The sequence below is a fragment of the Bos grunniens genome, chromosome 12 (assembly GCF_055505025.1).
Source record: "Bos grunniens cultivar Pamir isolate PY7600 chromosome 12, Bosgru_T2T1.0, whole genome shotgun sequence".
Lineage (NCBI taxonomy): Eukaryota > Metazoa > Chordata > Mammalia > Artiodactyla > Bovidae > Bos > Bos grunniens.
In genome coordinates this window covers 20892557-20912893 of record NC_141176.1, presented here as the reverse complement: position 1 = coordinate 20912893, position 20337 = coordinate 20892557, and the positions used below count along the sequence as shown (strand labels likewise).

General features: G+C 44.4%; 1 protein-coding gene and 1 non-coding gene across 5 annotated transcripts in view; both read right to left on the bottom strand.

The window, feature by feature from the left end:
• The window catches only part of FAM124A (family with sequence similarity 124 member A), a 119332-nt gene that overhangs the window by 89285 nt on the left and 9710 nt on the right, over positions 1–20337 (bottom strand). For all 4 annotated transcript variants that reach the window (XM_086329173.1, XM_086329175.1, XM_086329176.1 and 1 more), the window contains exon 2: positions 17290–17321. In XM_086329173.1, coding sequence (XP_086185299.1) covers positions 17290–17321 — 32 coding nt within the window. The remainder of the gene's footprint in view (positions 1–17289; positions 17322–20337) is intronic.
• Positions 144–216, bottom strand: TRNAR-UCU (transfer RNA arginine (anticodon UCU)). Its single transcript has one exon. It is a non-coding gene; the product is annotated as a tRNA-Arg (tRNA).

The following is a 20337-nucleotide window of genomic DNA, read 5'->3' as shown; positions in this document are numbered from 1 at the left end:
GTTCCCCATCCAGGGATCAAATCCACAGCCCCTGCCATGGAAGAGTGGAGTGTTAACTGGACTGCTAGGGAAATCACCTTGCCGCTTTTATTTTTAAATAAATTTACTTATTTTCCCACACTACACAGCTTGTGGGACCTTGCCTCCCTGACCAGGGATCGAACCTGTGCCCCCTGCAGTAGAAGCACAGAGTCCTAACCACTGGACTGCCAGGGAAGTCCTGCTATTTCTTGCCTCTTGAGCCCACCAACCTTATGATCATCCTGCCCTGAACCTCAGCCTGCCTGGCTAGGCTCCATCAGGAAACGTGGTTGGGTAATTTTGCTGTGAATGGACTGACCAGTGTGTCTGGGCAGCTTCTGGCAATCTCTGACCCGTGTGGGTGTCCTGAGTCTGGTGGAGGCACAGGGAGGGGACCGAGTCCTCCTGCTGGTTGACAGATGACCCGATGCTGGGCCTCCCACTGGGTTATCTCAATGCTGCCTGTGCCAGGACCCCTCACTGCCACTCTCTGTATCCCAAGGCTTCACGCCAGCCTTGCCTGCACTGTCCCCCGCTGTTTGGTGTCCACCAGCCTGGCCTTCCTTGCAGAACTGACAAACTGCTGTCTCCTCAAGACACTGACTTCCTAATAGCAGGTACGTCAAATTGAAGGTCCAGATCATCTGTTCCAAAGGGAATGAATGCCTGGCCAAGTCTCAGGACATGACAAGGTCAGACACCCCTTTCTAGAATTTCTGGGCAATGATTAATGTCTCTTGTCACTTTATCCACCGTTTATCATTGACAGTCTGCAATTCTGTGACAATGACTTGGGCTTCCCTGGTGGCTCAGCAGTAAAGAATCCGCCTGCGATGCATGAGCCACAGGAGACGTGGGTTCGATCCCTGGGTTGGGAAGATCCCCTGGAGGAAGGCATGGCAACCTTCTCCAGTATTGTTGCCTGGAGCATCCCCATGGACAGAGGAGCCTGGTGGGCTACAGTTCATAGTGTCACAATCAGTCAGATATGACTAAAGTGACTGAGCAAGCATGCACGCATGGCACTGACTTATTTAATCAAGGAATGTTTATCGAGCACCTACTATCTGCCAGAAGTGTCGGATACAGTGGTGAATAAAAGTCTCTGCCTTCATAGAACTTATCATCTAGTTAGTGGGGGAGATAGACAATAAACAAATAAATAAGATGAAGTCAGGTCCTAAATGCAATAGACACTTCACTGTACAAACTCATGTTCAAAGTGGGTACCGCAGGTGTTTCCAAGGCAACAGCCATAACCACTACCATCACCTAAATAAACTGCCCTGGACCATTCCAGGGCCTTAAGACCCACAGGGCCCCCAAACAGCTCAGGAGGCCAACAGAGTCTGAACAAGGCCCCCTCCAGCTGCTGCAGGCTGCTTGCTTCAGGGAACCTGGCTCCAGAGTTTAGCTAGAGTCCCTCCAACCTCAAATGCAGGAGATTGAATAAACTTATTTACATTTCTAAAGCCCCATTCTGAGGTACCCAACAGTTCAGGGGCTTGGATACCTAATCTACTGACCAGACACACATGACTAAGTGGCAGAAAACTCACAGAAAAACGGTGGATCAGGTATGAAGGATCCACACACCCAGGACATAGACTGACGTGTGAAGTAAGATTAGGTCAGAAAGCAGGAGGGAAAGAGACCCTAGAATGACAAGGAACACAAAACCCGCTGCATTAAAGTGCCACAGGGGGCCAACCTCTCACCATTAAGCTGCCTGGTCTTTCCTGAATGCCAGAAATAAAAGCTGCCAGGTCTTTCCTGAATGCCAGAAATAAAAGCTGCCAGAAAGGGGCTTCCAAATTCCTTCCTGGGAGAATCTATTCATCCGAAATGTAATGAATAACCTGCCTTCAGCTCTTTTTTTTTTTCTTTTACAGTTTTTCTTAAAGCCAGTTCTTCGAACCTCTAAACTAATTAAAAATTGAGGCAAACCCCTTTGTCTCTGACAACACTTAAAGCCCCAGACATACTCAATTCTTAGTACTTTTATGATTTTGACAAGGCCTTTGGTTGGCCTGAAATTTTGAGCTGTGAAGGGAACAAGACTGGTCCCAGTGCCAGCTCCAAAATACAGTCAAAACGAGACACAGGGTTGGCAATAGTGGCAATCTGGAGGCAGTGAGGTACATATAGAATATTTAACATAGGGGATCCAAAATGCTTCTCCTCAGCCTGAATTCACAGAGCATGTGTGCACGCTAAGTCGTTTCAGTGGTGTCCGTCTCTCTGAGATCCTATGGACTATAGCCCAGCAGCCTCCTCTGTCCATGATACTCTCTAGGCAAGAATACTGGAGTGGTTTGCTATGTCCTCGTCCAAGGAATCTCCCAGACCCCGGGATCAAACCTACATCTCTTAAGTCTCCTGCATTGACAGGCAGATTCTTTACCACTAGCACCACCGACTTTCCTATAATTGAAGAATGGAATACAGGCTAGAACACCTAGTCTATCGACCAGACACACATGACCTAGTGGTAAAAAACCCATGGAAAATGGTGCATCAGGTATGTAGGGTGCACACGCCCAGGGCATAGACCAACGGGTGAAGTCGGAAAGCAGGAGGATGGCACAGTGGTAAAGAATCCACCTACTAACGCAGGAGACTCGAGTTCGATCCCTGGATTGGGAAGATCCCTTGGAGAAGGAAATGGCAACCCACCCCAGTATTCTTGCCCAGAAAATTCAATGGACAGAGGAACCTGACTACTGTCCATAGGGTCACAAAGAGTCAAACATGACTCAGCATGTACGCATATAGGCTGAAGAAAAAAACAAACAAACCTGTTTTCCTTTGACAGAGGAAAACACTAGGGCATCTTTCTGATACTTGGGCTTTTGTAAGAGGTACGGCTTTGCTGTTACTGTATTTGACCACTCTCTCAATTTTCATCATCTGTTGCAGAAACAATGTCAGGAATCTGAACATGTGATTCATATTCTTAAGCTCATTCTAAAACTATTAAGAAAGTAATAATAGAGAAAGCAAGGCAGATGCTTTAGACACACTGCATGTTTTTTCATGTGGAAATGTGATGTCCACTTGACTTTAAAGGTATTTCTAAGCTTTGCTGTGAGACACACATGATGTCTCACACACCAGATGGGGAGAAGAGGGGGAATCAAAGGCCAGACACCAACCAGCCAGGAAGGACCAAGTCACTTTAAATTTCGACACTGCTTGACAGCAATTCTGGAAGAGGGCCGGGAAGTTGATATGTGATTAGTCTGAGAAGCTTTAATTCAGCTAAAAACACTTAAGCATATCTGGCATCGTTATCCAAGTCCTGAGGACTTAATGATTTTGTAAGTTTATGAGAAGGTAAGACAGGTCTGACGCACACTAACACCCAATGCTTAGCAATGTACTCAGGGGGCTTCCCTGGTGGTCCAGGGACTAAGACTCTGCACTCCCAATGCAGGGGGCCTGGGTTCAATCCCTAGTCAGGGAACTAAATTCCACATCACCCAACGAAGACCCAGTGCAGCCAGATATATATTAAAAAACAAAACAAAACAAAGGCGTGCTCAAGCAACTCCATCAATAAAAAATTTTTAAAAATGTGCTAGACCATTTATGTATAAAAATTATACTGTTCAGAACTGCAGAGTCTCTAGTATTCTACACACAATCACTCTACTCAGTAACTGCCATTTTTTCCTAAAACACGTTATATCTTGTCATTTCCATCAGTGGCACGGTTCCCCTGAATAAAATTCAGGACCTCAATAAAATTCTGAAGATTTGGAGGTGAGGCAGCAGGGCTTGCCAACAACATGACTGGAGGGTTAATCTTGTTTTAAGAAGTAAGGTGTATCCGTCAAAGCCAAACAGACAAAAGAGGAAGATGTTAACCAAACCTATCCCCAGGATTTGTTCACCAAGACCGCTCAGCCTTACAATGCAGCTAGCAGGAGGAACCCTCACAATTACAGTAATTAAGATTTATTTTTAAAAGGGATTTGTCTGGCAGGATGTTGAGAAATGAGACGGGCCATGATTAGTCATTACAAGTCTACGAAAAAAAAACTACTACTGACAGGCATATAAAAGACATAGTGGATGGTCTTAGGAAAATCAGCGATTAAATTTGGTTTTGCTCGTGATCAAACTAGCAATATGGGAAATGGAACCTGTGGACTCTCTTATTTTTTTTGCCCTAAAATTCAGTGAAACATTCAAAAGCTTTGCCAACTTGAATAGGATATTGATATACCCCCGGGCCTTGTTTCCAAGTTTCCATAGAAAAATTTGTATGTTACAGCCCATTGGAAGAACAAGGTTCCTGGGGGCAACTCAAAAATTAAAGATGGGGGAGGGACATCCATGGTGGTCCAGTGGTTAAGACTCCACGTTCCCAATGCACAGGGGGCGGGTTAGCCTATGAACCTACAGGCCATGCGGAATGGCCAAAAAAAAAGATGGGGGAGGCATTTCAGTCTGCCTGCCCCCCCACCCCCCGCATGTTTCAGATGACATCAGACAATTGGCCCAAGTGGACCAGTTAGTCAATGGCAGTTCGAGAAAGAGAAGAAACACGTCCCAACTCCCAGTCTGCAGCTCTGCCCGGTTCTGAAGTTCCCTCTCCTACTGATGGGCCAAGGACTGCAAAGCAGGCAGAGACAGAGTCCCTTCCCGAGCTCACAAGCTAATTAAGGAAGCAAGACGCTCACACGTGAGCAACATAAGAAAAACACAAAATGGGAGGTGGTAGGTTCAGGATGCTCTAGAGGATGAATTTCAGAGATAATAACTGAAGTTTCCCTCTTCCCTATTTTCTTATTGCCTGCATCCCCCCACCTGCAGAGTCCGGGCTGTTCCTTGCTTCAGGGAGCATGGGGTCTGACGGACTCATTCATCACGCTTCTGAATTTAGGCTGTTTTCCTATCACAGCAGAAGAAACAGCCTGGAAGCGCAAAGCTCTCTACTGTGAGGATTCGGGGGTTGGAGACAGAAGACGCTTTCTGAGCCAAAAAGGGCTAAAAACCTAGAGCAGGGGTTTCACCTTGTGAATTGGAAGTCAAGAAGAATGTGTGGTGCTCTGGGGGTGGCTTTTCCCGCTCAGATGATGTCGTGTTTGGGCTCCTGGTGGGAGGGAGAAGACCAGAAGGGACGGGACCAAAGCCTGGATGCCAGAAGGTTTCTCAGGACGGATCACGTACTGAAGTCCCAGGCTGAGCCCTGCGGGGGTGGGGCCCCCAGTGCAGACCTGTGCCTTCCCTTGCCAGGGGGTGAGGGCAGAGGCTCAGGAATGAAGTTCAGCTCTATTGCAGAGATATACGGCAGTTCCACTTTTATACCTGAGCGGGTGACTGTGAAAAATTCCTACTCACTGTATCAGGAGGTTCATAGAGAGTGCTTAATAGACAGCAGAAAGTGTTATGATCCAACTGACAGGGACCCCCTCTAAACATGCCAACCTATAGAAAGACCTCCAGTTTCTAAGTCTAGGTTATCTATGACCCACACACTTTAGCCTCACTATGTTCAAGCCTGAGGCAGTGGAATATTAAAAATGGAATCACAGAGGAAGCCCATTGTCCCAGCAACAGACAAAAGAAAGACTTCTCACAATTATTCTTGTTATACAGAAGGAAAGAGAAGTCCTTCAAGCATTGGTTGCACAGCTCAGCTTCATTCCCTTTTGATATCAATAATAATGTCAGATGTCAGAATGAGATAAAAAAGGCGGAGAGCAGGTAAAATGTTTCTTCTCTTCCATAACCAGTGTATTGTACAAAATTTGAAAGTTTAACAAATGTGGGGGGGCTTCTCTGGTGGCTCAAACGGTAAAGAATCTGCCTATAATGCAGGAGTTCCAGGTACGATCCCTAGGTCAGGCAGATGCCCTGGAGAAGGGAATGGCAACCTGCTCCAGTATTCTTGCCTGGAGAATCCCATGGCAGAGGAGCCTGGGGGGCTAGTCCACAGAGTTACAAAGAGTTGGACATACCTGAGCAACTAATGCTTTCACAACAAATCTGGAGGAAGAGAAGGTTTACAAAGAAGAAAGAAAGGACTAATGGGATCCTCTTTGCTTTCTTGGTCAATTCTGATTATAACCTTTAGTGGCTATGACCTGGCTTTTTACATACCAGTCCTTGAATATTCCCAACCTGTTATTCCCTCAAAGGTTAATGGCAACAATTTTGATGTTGAATAAAGATAGAAATTGGCTACTGGAGGGAAATTGCTTTTCATGAAGCCTGTGCAGCGTACTCATGGTGTTTGGGTATTGTTAATAACGCCTGAGGTTGGAGCGGGTGTATAATCAATACCATACATTTAATGAGAACCACAGAACAGACTCCAGCTTGTGGGCCTCCAAAAGCTGGGTCTCCCTGTTTACAATCTACTCTTTAGAGCAGTTTTGCCCATTCTTATTGTGTACATCTGTGTATAGTGTGTGTGAGTAGCCATCTATACAGTTTTTTTGCATAAAATCTCAATTTTTATTAGACCCCGGCACTCAAACCCACGCCCACAGGACAGTGAAATAGTTCTTTTGGAGAATAACCCGGCAAGAGAGATCAGAAGCTTTAAAAAGTAAATATTTGACAATTTCACTTGTAGGAATTTATCCTAAGGAAATAATGAAGGATATGCATAAACTTGTGGTATAAAAATATTCCTGCCAATGCTGATTATAATAGTGAAAAAAGAGAAGAGGACCAACAATAGGGTACCAGTGAAAGTGAAAGTTAAAGAGGAGAGTGAAAAGGTTGGCTTAAAGCTCAACATTCAGAAAACGAAGATCATGGCATCTGGTCCCATCACTTCATGGGAAATAGATGGGCAAACAGTGGAAACAGTGTCAGACTTTATTTTTCTGGGCTCCAAAATCACTGCAGATGGTGACTGCAGCCATGAAATTAAAAGACGCTTACTCCTTGGAAGGAAAGTTATGACCAACCTAGATAGCATATTCAAAAGCAGAGACATTACTTTGCCAACAAAGGTCCGTCTAGTCAAGGCTATGGTTTTTCCTGTGGTCATGTATGGATGTGAGAGTTGGACTGTAAAGAAGGCTGAGCGCCGAAGAATTGATGCTTTTGAACTGTGGTGTTGGAGAAGACTCTTGAGAGTCCCTTGGACTGCAAGGAGATCCAACCAGTCCATTCTGAAGGAGATCAGCCCTGGGTGCTCTTTGGAAGGAATGATGCTAAAGCTGAAATTCCAGTACTTTGGCCACCTCAGGGGGAAGAGTTGATTCACTGGAAAAGACCCTGATGCTGGGAGGGATTGTGGACAGGAGGAAAAGGGGATGACAGAGGATGAGATGGCTAGATGGCATCACTGACTCGATAGACATGAGTCTGGGTGAACTCCGGGAGTTGGTGATGGACAGGGAGGCCTGGCATGCTGCGATTCATGGGGTCGCAAAGAGTCGGACATGACTGAGCGACTGAACTGAACTGAATGAAGTTTGGTGCAGAAAGAAATACAATGGAATACTGTACAGTTAAACTATTACAGAAGTAAGTTTGGTATATAAAGAAAGTTCACAATATGCTTAGTGAGAAAATCAGACTATAAAACTCTCCAATACTACTTTTGGTAATAATATACATATATATAGGAATATAAATGCCCAGAAAAAATCTGTAAAGGCAGACACCAAATTATGACTTGTTTCTGAATGGTAGCATTCTGAGTTTTCTTCTTTCAGTGAGAAAAGCACCTGGCATGCTAGGGGAATGTGTAATGGCAGCTATCCACTTTTGTTCCCTCCCTTGGGATGGGGGTGGGATCCTGACAACTGTGGTAGACCAGATGTCCCTGAAGTGTCACTTCAGTCCTTCAGGGAAAAATCTGATCATGAGAATCCTGCCTCTGTTTTTCTTTCATATCCTGGCTAGAAATTGACACCCTTTATGTAGTTGAAATCACACAATTAAAACTTATCTTTGAAGCCAGAGGACTACACAACAATTTTTTGGAAACAGATGTCCGTGTAACAGACCACCAGAGGAGTTGTCCATATGGGATACTGAACTCAGACTCTGATTTCCTGATGAGTATCTTTGGTTATTGCTTTTCTCTTATCAACTGTCAAACAGTAATACTGTCTAGTTTTTCAGGTTCCCACTCAGAGGACTCTGAATATATAGATTCCACACCATCAACTAACTAACGTTCAAAGTGCACTCACAATTTCAGCTCCAACAGGTTCATTCATCTCAGGTTTCATTTGCTAATTCCATGATCATATAGATAAAGCTGCTACTTCCTTCTCAAAAGAACCCCAAACAAATACCTCTAGCCAGCCTGATAAAGAACAGGTCCTATGTTTTACAATTAACTACTCTTAGAACTTCCCTTGGTGGTCCAGTGGTTAAGAATCTGCCTGCCAATGCAGGGGACATGGGTTTGATCCCTAGTCTGGAAAGATCCCATGTGCTGCAGGGCAACTAAGCCCGTGTGCCACCACTACCAAAACCTGCACTTCAGAGTTGGTGCTCCCAACCAGAGAGTAGCTGCTGTTCACCACAACCAGAGAAAGCCCACATGCAGCAGTGAAAACCCAGCACAGCCAAAAAATTAAACACATTCATTAAAAAAAAAATCTAGTCTTGGAGGAGGAATACAATTCTTTTACATTATCCATCAGATCAGATCAGATAAAATAACTTAAATAGTAAGTGGATAATTTTATCTAGATATCATAGTTATACAAATCCTAGAGCCCAAAGAGTGAATGAGTGAGTGAAGTCGCTCAGTCGTGTCCGACTTTTTGTGACCCCATGGATTGTAGGAGCCTACCGTGCTCCTCTGTCCATGGGATTTTCCAGGCAAGAGTACTAGAGTGGGTTCCCATTTCCTTGAGTGTACCATTAAAAGTTAGCCTCTGAAAGTAAGAAACTTGGATCAACCACCTCAATCAGGGATGATTTATTTATTTTATTTATTGGGGGGATGGGCTAGATCAGTGCTCTGCAAAATATAAGTACAAACAACTCACTTGGCTTAGGAGTTCAGGGGTGGGGCCTGGGATTCTACATTTCTAACAGAGTGATGCTGACGCAGGGGTCTGTGGACCACACTCTGAGTAGCAAGTTTTCCTGTTTGGTGATTTAAGGTGCTATGCCAAGCCAAGAACACCTCTTCTGGGCAGCTGACAAAATGTGGAATGGGCACATAGCTGCACCAGCTGCATTTTGTAGCTCTCAGCCTCTGCTCAGCTCCACCTGTGTGGCTGCAAGGCCCAGACCTGTCAAAAATGACACTCACAGGGCTGCGGTGTCTGTATTAGTGTTCCCTACAAGCTATGTGCTAAATGGCTCCAGCCCCAAGAGGAAGGCCCAGGAGCACAGCAGCTGTCTCAAACACGAAGCCACAGTTGCCCCAGGGGAAGCCTCAGTGTCAGGGGGCCTGGGAAGAGCCACAAGCACCAGGGCTCTTCTCCATAGGCAGAAGAGCCGGTTCCTAACTGGAGCGAGACCAGTGCATCCCCAGGAGGAGAGAGGACGTCTTGAGGGCTCTTTCCCACATGGCTGCAGGAGCTGGCAGTGGGTGGCCCAGATGCCCCAGGCTAGGGAACGCAATAGGTATTTCTGAGTAAAAGCAGTAATCCCACTCTTTGGAAGGCAGAGCCACAAGGCAGGACAGACTGGACAAGAAAATCAGACTGATCCGTCTTCATGCACAACATCGTAATGGTTTCTGATTGGTCTCTGTGACCATGACCACAGACGAGGAAGGGCTGTATCATCAGTGATAACATCACAAAACCTGTCTAGGGCTGGGGCATCATTCCAGTTGTGCAGTAGCTCACCAGAACCTCCACGAGAGCAGCTCTGCATGTGAACCTAACTGTTAGGCCAGAACAGGTTCTCAAGCAGAATAAAAATGGAAGTAGTTCTTGTTGGGTTTCATTTGCTGGAAGTTGCACACTCAAGCCTTCCTGGCACACAAAACCCTGACTGTCCTGCACTGAAAATATATACACATGTCCCCAGTGCATTCATTTATATCAACTGTATATATACAACAGGATGTCAGACAGCGTCACTAGTATTAACATTAATAAGCCCTTTAGAATCCGAGGAAGTAGAAAATGAAAGAAAGTAGTGATGCATGTGAACTGAGATACCTAAGATACTGGTCAGGTTGGTTTTTAAAGACCGTATTACCATCTTTAACTATAACTAACTTTGTCTGAAAGGCAATACTCTAAATTAGAAAATTGGTGACTTTTCTTTTGGTGCTTTTACTGCAATAGAATGTGAAGCTGGGGATGGAATAGGTGGATTTTTTTAGTCTTTTGGCAAGCCTGTGTATAATGCCAATTCCACACTGATCACAGAATTAAGCAACTTCAATGGCTGAAATTGTTCTTCATAAGGATTAATACATAGGTTTGAGTTCTGCTTAGATCTTAAGGAATAAGATTCTGGAAGATTTGTTCTGGAAGATTTGCTCTAAAAATCATAATGGGGAACGTATTGTACACAGAAAACAAAATTAAGACATTTACAAATGGATCAAAGTGAAACTGACTCCCGTCACCTCTTCCAAAACACTGATCTTCCTGTTTCTGGATGTGTGTGATAAAAACTGGCTGTAAAATGAGCAAACTCTGTCAATAAGTTATCTTCTCTTCTAATAAAAACAGAAAGAAAATAATGAATATTTCATATCCCAAGTCTGAATTTAGCTCTGGATATAGGGACACAGATCATATACACAAATATTCCTCACCATTGGTGAGTCCTACAGGACAAAACCATACATATTCAAGGTGCTGCTGCTTTAAAAGCTCCTTACATTCTTTCATTAATTATATCACAATGGGCTTAACTTTCCCCCCATGCTGAGGGGAGGCACAGATGTAGCCAGAGACAAAAATCTAAACGTATTATGCTTCTGTATCCTGAAATAGTATGGAAATGATGACACCACTAAGAAATGAAAAGAAAAAGACAGCATTTAGAAAGACACGCCTGTGAACAAAGGGAGCCTTGGGAAGGGATGGGATGTCCTCCCATCAGAACAGCGAGGCAGACTTGACAAGCCCCAAGGTGGCTCTCGACCAGCTACTGCTGCTGCTGCTAAGTCGCTTCAGTCGTGACCAACTCTGTGCGACCCCATAGACGGCAGCCCACCAGGCTTCCCCATCCCTGGGATTCTCCAGGCAAGAACACTGGAGTGGGTTGCCATTTTCTTCTCCAATGCATGAAAGTGGAAAGTGAAAAGGAAGTCGCTCAGTTGTGTCCAACTCTTCACAACCCCATGGACTGCAGCCTACCAGGCTCCTCCGTCCATGGGATTTTCTAGGCAAAAGTACTGGAGTGGGGTGCCAGTGCCTTGCAATTAACCAAGTGAAGTGAAAGACAGTGAAAGTGAAGTCGTTCAGTCGTGTCCGACTCTTTGCGACCGCATGGACTGTAGCCCACCAGGCTCCTCTGTCCGTGGGATTCTCTAGGCAAGAATACTGGAGTGGGTTGCCATTTAATCCAGATAGCCCAACTTTTTCCATTTAAAAAGCACCTGCGGGGGCAGGGCACAGCCTTCGACAGAATGACAGAGCTCGAGGACATGACATAAACTGATTAGAACAAATGGGTCCAAGATGGCAGACAAGTTGACTTCCACTACACCTTGAGCCTCAGTAAATGCTCATTGTAACATACCAGCAAGCTAAGTGACACACTCCGGCACCATGACAGTTTCAAGGCCGACCACCAAAGACCAAAAAGTGGGCAGTGGGCCAATTCCTAGAAATCCCACCCCTTCTCCCAAATAGTTAGAATAATCTGCCCCACTCGTTAGCCTATGAAAACTGCCCAGCCCATAATAGCTTAGGGGCTTCTCTGGTAGCTCAGCTGGTAAAGAATTCAAATATAATGCAGGAGACTGCCTGCAGCATAGGAGACCCAGGTTTGATCCCTGGGTCTGTAAGATCCCTTGGAGAAGGACATGGAAACCCACTCCAGTATTCTTACCTGGAAATCTCATGGACAGAAGAGCCTGGTGGGCTACAGTCCCTGGGGTCACAAGAGTAAGACACAACTTAGAGATTAAACCACAAAATAAAAGCTAACCACACCATAGTTTGAGGTCTCTCTTGCCTTCTGAGATGGCCCATACTCTGTTTGTGGAGTGCATTTCTCTCTAAATTCACTTCCTACCTATCAAAACAAAACCCCAAACAAACAAACACCTGCAATCTACCGACCATTTTTCCTTGAGACGAGAATGTGTTCAGGGGCCCACAGCAGCAGCTGGGCCTCTTTGAGGCTGCCCTCAAGGGCCAATCACAGATACGGTGGCCCCAGGAAAACTGAGGGGACAGAAGTCCACTGGACCTACAGCTTGTGGCAGCTCGGGACCATCAGGGAGAGAGTGGGTGGGAAACAGGGAAGCTACCTGACTCACTAGAAGGGCAGGGCAGGAGGCAAGGGACAGAAAGCTAGGAGAGAAACTGGCGGGCAGGAATATGAGGCATAGGCAGGGGCCAGGGAAGATGGGGGAGAAACGGGTGAAAACAGATTCAGTGACTCCTGCCCACCCATACAGGTGCCTTTTTTTGCACAGCTTACTACATGCTCCTGGGCTCAGATGAGCAGAACGCACTGCTCAAGGCCATTTCTCCATAATTTCAGACACAGAGGATTCCTCAGGGCACTGCCAAGCACCTTCTTGATCACTTCAACTGTTCTTTTGCCATGCGTGCTTTGAAAAGTCTGAAAGAGCACAAACCTGCCAGGCATTCCTGCTGTCAGTTGATAAGAGCCAGGTGAGGAGTTAATGACTCTACTTGAGTTTCGAGAAAAAACAGACTTAGGCACAATTAGGAGGGCAAAGAGAGAAGGGTTTTGGAGAAGAGTCTTAAACAGAGAGAACTCATGAATTCTTTGACTACCGGCGTTATCCTGTGGCTAGAAGTCCCCAAGAAATGTTATACTGTCCTGAAAATATCATTTTCCAACTCCCAGCATCTTCTAAGAGGAATTCTCCAAGTATGGTTATAATCTTTATTGGAATGGAAATATTCAATCACACATCACAGGAAGTGCAGTTGATTTTTTTTCCCCTTGGCATAATGTTTGTTTTTATTTTATCCCATTTATAAAATTTCCTCTTTTTATTTAAATCGCTTAAGAATGCAAACTGTACACAGTGGCTTGATGATCTTCTAGCCAGGCTGCTGGAAAAAAACAACCTAAAATTCTGAGAAAGTGAAAGTGTTAGTTGCTCGGACGTGTGCAACTCTGCGACCCCATGGACTGTAGCCTGCCAGGGTCCTCTGTCCACGGGATTCTCCAGGCAAGAATACTGGAGTGGGTTGCATTCCCGTCTCCAGGAGATCTTCCCAACCCACGTTCCCTGCATTGCAAGGAGATTCTTTACCTTCTGAGTCACCAGGGAGGCCCCAAATTCTGAGAGTGTAAATTAAAGTCAACTTCCTAAGGAAGCATCATGCTTTACTGAGATCTCCTGAATGCTCAGCATGTGTACAGTTTTTGCAGAAACAAATGAAAAGCCTTTTTGGCCATCAATCTAAAAAGGGCAAATGGACCAGTTGCAATGAGAAAATTCATCTACACAAAACCAAAACATCCACTGAAGAAGCCTCTGAGCCACTCTCCTGAGTTGAAAGTGAGACTGGACACAGTCAATGGAAATGCAATCCTTTAATCCCGGATGTGGCGGAAAAACAAGACGCCCAGTGTGGAGAAGGGAATGGCAACCCACTCCAGTATTCTTGCCAGGAGAACCCCGTGGACAGAGGAGCCTGGCGGACTACAGTCCATGGGGTCACAAATTGTCAGACATGACTTAGCGGCTAAACAACAACAACTCTATAGCACAGGGAACTATATTCAATGTTCTGTGACAAACCATAATGGAAAAGAATATTAAAAAAGAATAATGTATATATGTATGTATCTGAATCGCTTTATTGTATAGCAGAAATTAACACAACACTATAAATCAACTATATTTCAATGACATTTTTAAAAAGATAAAAAAAAGGAAGATGACCAGTGATATGTACCCTCCTTCTCCCCTCCCCTATCCACTTATTTGAGGGGAGGGGGATAAAAAGAAGCAACTGCCCCTCACCACAATGTCTCTACTGACTGAGAGGAAGCTGACTTAGAGGAAGCTCACGGAAGCTCAAACTGACCTGAACAGCCCTCACTTCAGGGTTAGTGATACCATCCACCAGAGAGGATGCCCACCCTCTGGACTCTTATTCCAGGACAAAGAAAAAAGGTACAGTCCTTGAGTCTTTACACTGTCTTTCCTCCCTCCCTTCTTCTCTCTCTTTAGTGGAGTTTCTAAGACAGTCACATCCGAGCATCCCAGAGCTCTTGGGGAGGTCCTCAGGGGCCATTCAGTCCAACCGCCTCATTCTACAGAAGGGGAAACCGAGGCTCGGAGAGGGTAGACGACTTTCCCAAGAGCACACAGCTAATTCATGGCAGAACCAGGACTAGGACACCTGGACCCCACATCACCGCTCTGGTCCTTTCTCTTGGGGCTGACCTTTCTTCTACTGCCATCAGGGCAGGCAGCATGAGGAAGCAGCCTCTGCATTCTAAGAAGAAAATTGGTGGCCAAACAGAGTGGTATTCTTGGAGGAAGCTCTCCCGACCACCCCAGTAATGACAAAACCCAACCCTGGACAGACACACTCCAACCCCAGCTCATCCCAAGGAAGCATTTACACTTCTGTGAACTCAGGATCAAACAGTTAAAGGCACATCATGTGGTATTCGGTTAAGAACCACCTGCAGACACAGATAAGTCCATTTCCTAAAAGTGACCAGTTAGTACCAGTGTTCAAACCCTGATCAGGAATCAGGAATCATTCAGAAACCAGCCATCCAGTGGACAGAGGCTGACCAACAGCAGCAGAATGACCGACGGGCAGGAGGTGCTTCCACGACCAACATATGGGAACTGGGACTGACTGGTGAGCCCTCTGGGTCACACAGAGGATGCTGCCACCAAGCTGGCTGTGAGAGGGGGGGTGACCCTGCAACTCTGCCATTCAGGAGGAAGAGGAAAATTATTAACCTTCTTTCTGCTCAGTCCTCTGATTATCGTTTGTGAGGAACGATAATGATCCTAGCTGGGAGGAAAGGCAGTTCAGGCAACATACAGGACAAAGACATCCAGAGGCCCACCAGTATCCCCTCACCTCTTCTTGCTGCCCAGAACAATGATGTGATGGCTGTGGCAGAGGCAGCTATTTTGTAACTCTGAGGCAACTCTGAGGATGGAAGCCAAAATCCAAGGACTGCGTAACAGACCTGCATTGCTTCCTCCAGACTTTTTTCTTAATTAGAGGAAAACACTTTGCTGACAAAGGTCCATTAGTCAAAGCTGTGGTTTTCCAATAGTCATGTATGAATATATGAGTTGGACCATAAAGAAGGTCCAAAGAACTGATGCTTTCAAATTGTGGTGCTGGAGAAGACTCTTGAGAGTAGCTTGGAGGAGATCAATCCAGTCAATTCTAAAGGAAATCAATCCTGAATATTCTTTGGAAGGACTGATGCCGAAGCTGAATTTCCAATACTTTGGCTACCTGATGTGAACAGCCAACTTATTGGAAAAGACCCTGATACTGGGAAAGATTGAGGGCAGGAGGAAAAGGGGGCGACAGAGGATTAGATGCTTGGATGGCATCACTGACTCAATGGACATGAATTTCAGCAAACTCCAGGAGACAGTGAAGGGCAGGGAAGCTTGGCGTGCTGCAGTCCATGGGGTCACAAAGGGTCAAACATGACTTAGCAACTGATGCACAACAGAGGAAAAGAAAACCACACTTAAGTCATTATTTTTCTCTATTACTAGTAGTCAAATACATGTCCTAACTGAAGTGCAAAATGCATGTATACACCCTCACTCACCAAGAGGCCCCAACACTGAAGAATGAGGCAGGAATCACCAGGTATTTAAAGAGAAAAGGAACAACAATAAAAGGTTATTGATCCCAATTGCACCAAGAAAAATTCCAGCTCAGAGATCGCAATTAAAATAATGGAGAGAAAAACATCCCAAACCAAATTACCAGTTTCACTGACAAGAGAGGTGCTTTGTGGTGACCCAGAGGACTGATTTGAGAGCTACAGATTGAACAAAGGTTTCGGGCAAGTATTTTAGAAAAATCATTCTTAAAGAAATGTAGCCTCTGGGTAAAACAGAAAATGGTGGCAGAGAGAGAAAGCATGTTCTCTGGTTTTCGGAATGCAGAAGCTTCAGGGAGGGAATGCGGATCACTAGAGCATTAATCTCATTATTACTAATGGTTCTTAATAACTAAGGGGCAATGCTGGGTCTCCAGTTGGCTGAAATGATCAGAAATTGCTCACTGAGGTTATACGAATAACTAAATATAATTTGACACTAAATTACCATCCCAGACATACAGCTTTCCACACAGTCCCTTATTGCAAGGGAAAAAACTAAGCAAGAACATCAATAAATAGAATAATCCAATTAAGTATCTTTCCATTTGGGAACTATTTAGAATTGAGAGCTTAACAGTGAGTTAGGACAGAACAATTCAGGGTTTACTGATTCAAATTAAAAAAAAAATCAGGGCTTTTACTGTAAGACAATTTTTCTGTTATTTTGTTTATAAGATAAGTGTTTCATTAATCTGAATGGCTTTGTAGTGATCTTCATCTTTGCACATTGCTCCAAGATGTAGGGCCTAATTTCCCATAAATAGATTTGTAAGTTATTAACAATATTTAATACAGGCACCTTTTTTATGCTCAGAGTATGCTTATAAACATACTCCTCTTTTTTTTGTTTGGCTTTTACCATATGTAATAGTCACCTATGACATCTGCCTGGAGGTACAGACATACATGGGAGGAAGTTTGCCCAGCAGAGGAGTTGGGGCCACCTCATAGATCCAATGAGAGCACTCTGAGATGTGAGCTCCAGACAGTAGGTATTTGACACGTTTGTTGAATGAATGAATGACCGCAGCTTTACCAGAGAAGGTATTTTCCAAGCATGCAGGTAAATAAAGCCTGGACTAGTTCCTCCAGGCTGAATTTCCATAGGGAAAATAGTGGCATGCCTGGCCCTAAAGTCAAGGTACAATCAAATTCTACTTCCCAGATTTACAGGATGCTGTGTCACGTTCTTTGGTAAACCTTCTGTGATTCTTACTATTGAAGTGTGGATAGCCTTCTCTACATACAGAATTGGGACTGACTGCCCATCCCACCCAGGGTACTCAAGACAAACAGGAAGGACATTTAAGCCATACTTACTGCTGGTGGAGGACACGTGGCTGTAGTCGGACCTGAAACACAAAACCTCAGTATTAGTAGGATTAGATGTTATTTTTCTCTATCCAAGTGATCGCTTCAAGCTAGAATCTTAAAACAGTCAGTAGTAGCATGTAACTGGTAAAGAAATGCCACAAATTAAAAAGTGTCATGCTGTGGACTGTTTTGCAGAGAATCAAGTTATGTCTGAATTTGAAAGCACAACTATAAAGACATTCTAGAAACCCAGGGTCCCTCATATGGGCTCTGTGAGTCTCCCGCATGGGAGACCAGATCAGTTCCGAACCATCTAAATTTACTGACAAAGTTTTGAATGGAAGCTTATTTGTCTGGGGAGAAGGCTCAGTGTTTTCAACAGGTTCTAGAAAGGGTTCACAACCTCCCCCACCACACCGCAACCCACTCCCCACCCCAAGGTTAAACCTGCAAAAGGTTAAACCCTTCAAAGGTCAGTTCCACCCCTTGGGAAAATGTTTCTTTGCTGATGTAAGCAGAGGTGAAGTGGACTCCTGGTGAGTGAGAGGGGACCCTGGCTGGGAGGGCCCCTATGCTCAAGGTCTGGCTGACTATCAGGAAACACTCAGGCACAATGGTGGTTGATTTCAGTTCCATCTGGGAAGAAATCCTGCTGATACTAGAGTAACAGGATGTGGGCTATGATCAGCAAAGGCAGGGTTAGGGCCAGGGTGAAATAACCCATCAGTTTCTACACAGAAAATCAGCTGCTGGCATTAGGCCTCTGTGAGAATGGGAATCTAGCCAAGAACTTGCCTGCTTAATCTCTACTAAGTTTCTGCTCTATTTGTGTGGCTCTTAAGCCGTCCCTCTCTGGCAACTTCCGTGGTATAGAAGCTATTGGTTTTCTCCCTGCAGGGTCCCCAAGTCATTCTCAGTAGGCAACTAATCTCTCAGGCACGGAGGGGTTTATTCTGCCAAGGTGGTAGTTAGGGGACATAGTTATGCAAATAGACTAGTTAATTATGTTTAATTTTATAGGTACACACTCCCTGTATTTACTAAGCCTCATGTGGGCTTTCTTGAATCATCTTTTATTCCATTGAGTTTCTTACCACATTAAAAAGGCATATACAAAAAAAATTTTTAAGATCATAAAAAGCACTCTCTCATACTAGTAAAAACAACCTATATCGCTCACACAAAATGATGTGCTGACTTACACACAGAGGGACACAATGAAAGCAAGACAGTGAGTGATTTTCTCTTTTCAAATGAAATACTGCGTGCTCAGTTGTGGCCAACTCTTTGTGACCCTATGGACTGTAGCCCACCAGGCTCCTTTGTCCATGGGATTCTCCAGGCAAGAATACTGGAGTGGGTTGCCATGCCCTTCTCCAGGGGATCTTCCCGACCCAGGAATCAAACTCATGTCTCTCATGTTTCCTGCTTTGGCAGGCAGGTTCTTTACCACTAGCACCACCTGGGAAGCCTAAATGAAACTGGGTTGGCCAAAACATTTGTTCGGGTTTTTTCAGAACGCTATCATGGAAAAACTCGAACGAGTTCTTTGGCCAACTCATACTTTAATTGTCACAGAATCACTGAATTTTAAAACTGGAAAGAATAACAACTACTAACACTTGCATATCCCTCGAGAGACTACAAACTGCATCCACTGGAATCTCATCCAAGTTTTCATACCACAGATTTGGAAACTAAGGTGATAATATTTGTAAGGCGACCAGGAAATGAGGAATGATATGATTAAGGTTGAACTAGGGTGGTGGCAAGGAAGGAGTTAGAAGCGAGAATGGCGAGCAGAGCCCAGAGACACACGCTAGCTCCAGGAACAGGGAGAGAAGGAGAGAAAGGAGAGTCAGGGATCAGGAACATTATGAAATGCAGGATTTGTAAGTCAGTGCATTAAATTCCTTCTGGAACCAGGCAGGACATAAATAAACTTTAGGACGATATTTAGAAATGTAACTATATATAAATGCAATGAATACTCAACCAGCATCCACTTGGTAGATGCAATAGCAAAACAATTCCATGACAATGTGATCATCTTATGGCCAGGCTTCAAAGAAATTGCATGACAAGTCCAATAGAACATTCTATAAGAATGTGCAATCGTATTGATTTTTACCATTAAAATTTTGTCAGTAATTTCGGCTAGGGTTTTCCAAATGCTCTCGAAGCATATGGGTTTCACACATGCATACATTTTAAAAGATTTACATATGGATGGATACGTATGTAGAATAAAATTTACATTTGAAACATTTTCCAAGAATCTTAAAGTGCAGAGGGGGTATTTTAGGGCAGGTGCTAGCAAAATGGATGCCTGTGCCTTGAATCTCTCCATACTTCTTGTGATGAAAAGCACCGCCCAGGTCAGGCATGCCAAACGGTCAGTCTTCTGTCACTCTTGCCCTGCTCGAATTCCTCCCTCATACAGCAGCCAATCTTTGCAAAGCACAAATCTGAAGAAGTTCAAGCTGGACATAAACCCCTCTTTCTATGACTGATGGCCTCTGCTCAGCTCTGCAGTCTCATCCGTCACTCCAATTTCTACCCCTGTCCGCCATCAAAACAGAAATCAAACAGAAAGAAAAGTCACTTACAACCTCACATTGCTTTCCAGCCTCTGGTCCTGGTGATGTCATTTGTACCCAGTTGCTATAATGACAGAGATACAATTTTAAACTACTCTTTTCACTAACTCTATCATAAAATGCTGCCACATAGCTCCTGTAATTATATAGACACAGTGAAATTCTATAATTTAGTCAACTATGTCCCTTTTGTGGGCTATATGGCTGTTCCTGATTGTTCACTTTTGCAAAGTACACGGAGATGAGATATTTATCAATATATTTAATTTCCTTAGAAAAATTATCAGGATGGGGAATAGGAACTGAGTTGAGGTATGAAGACTTTTGTAGTTCTTAAAAGACATTCCAAATAACCCTGGAAGGTTATTTACTAGAAATATGGACAATGGAAGACAAACAGTAAAGCTTGAAACAATTTTGTGCATAAATATGGTCAAACAATTTTGGATACTGA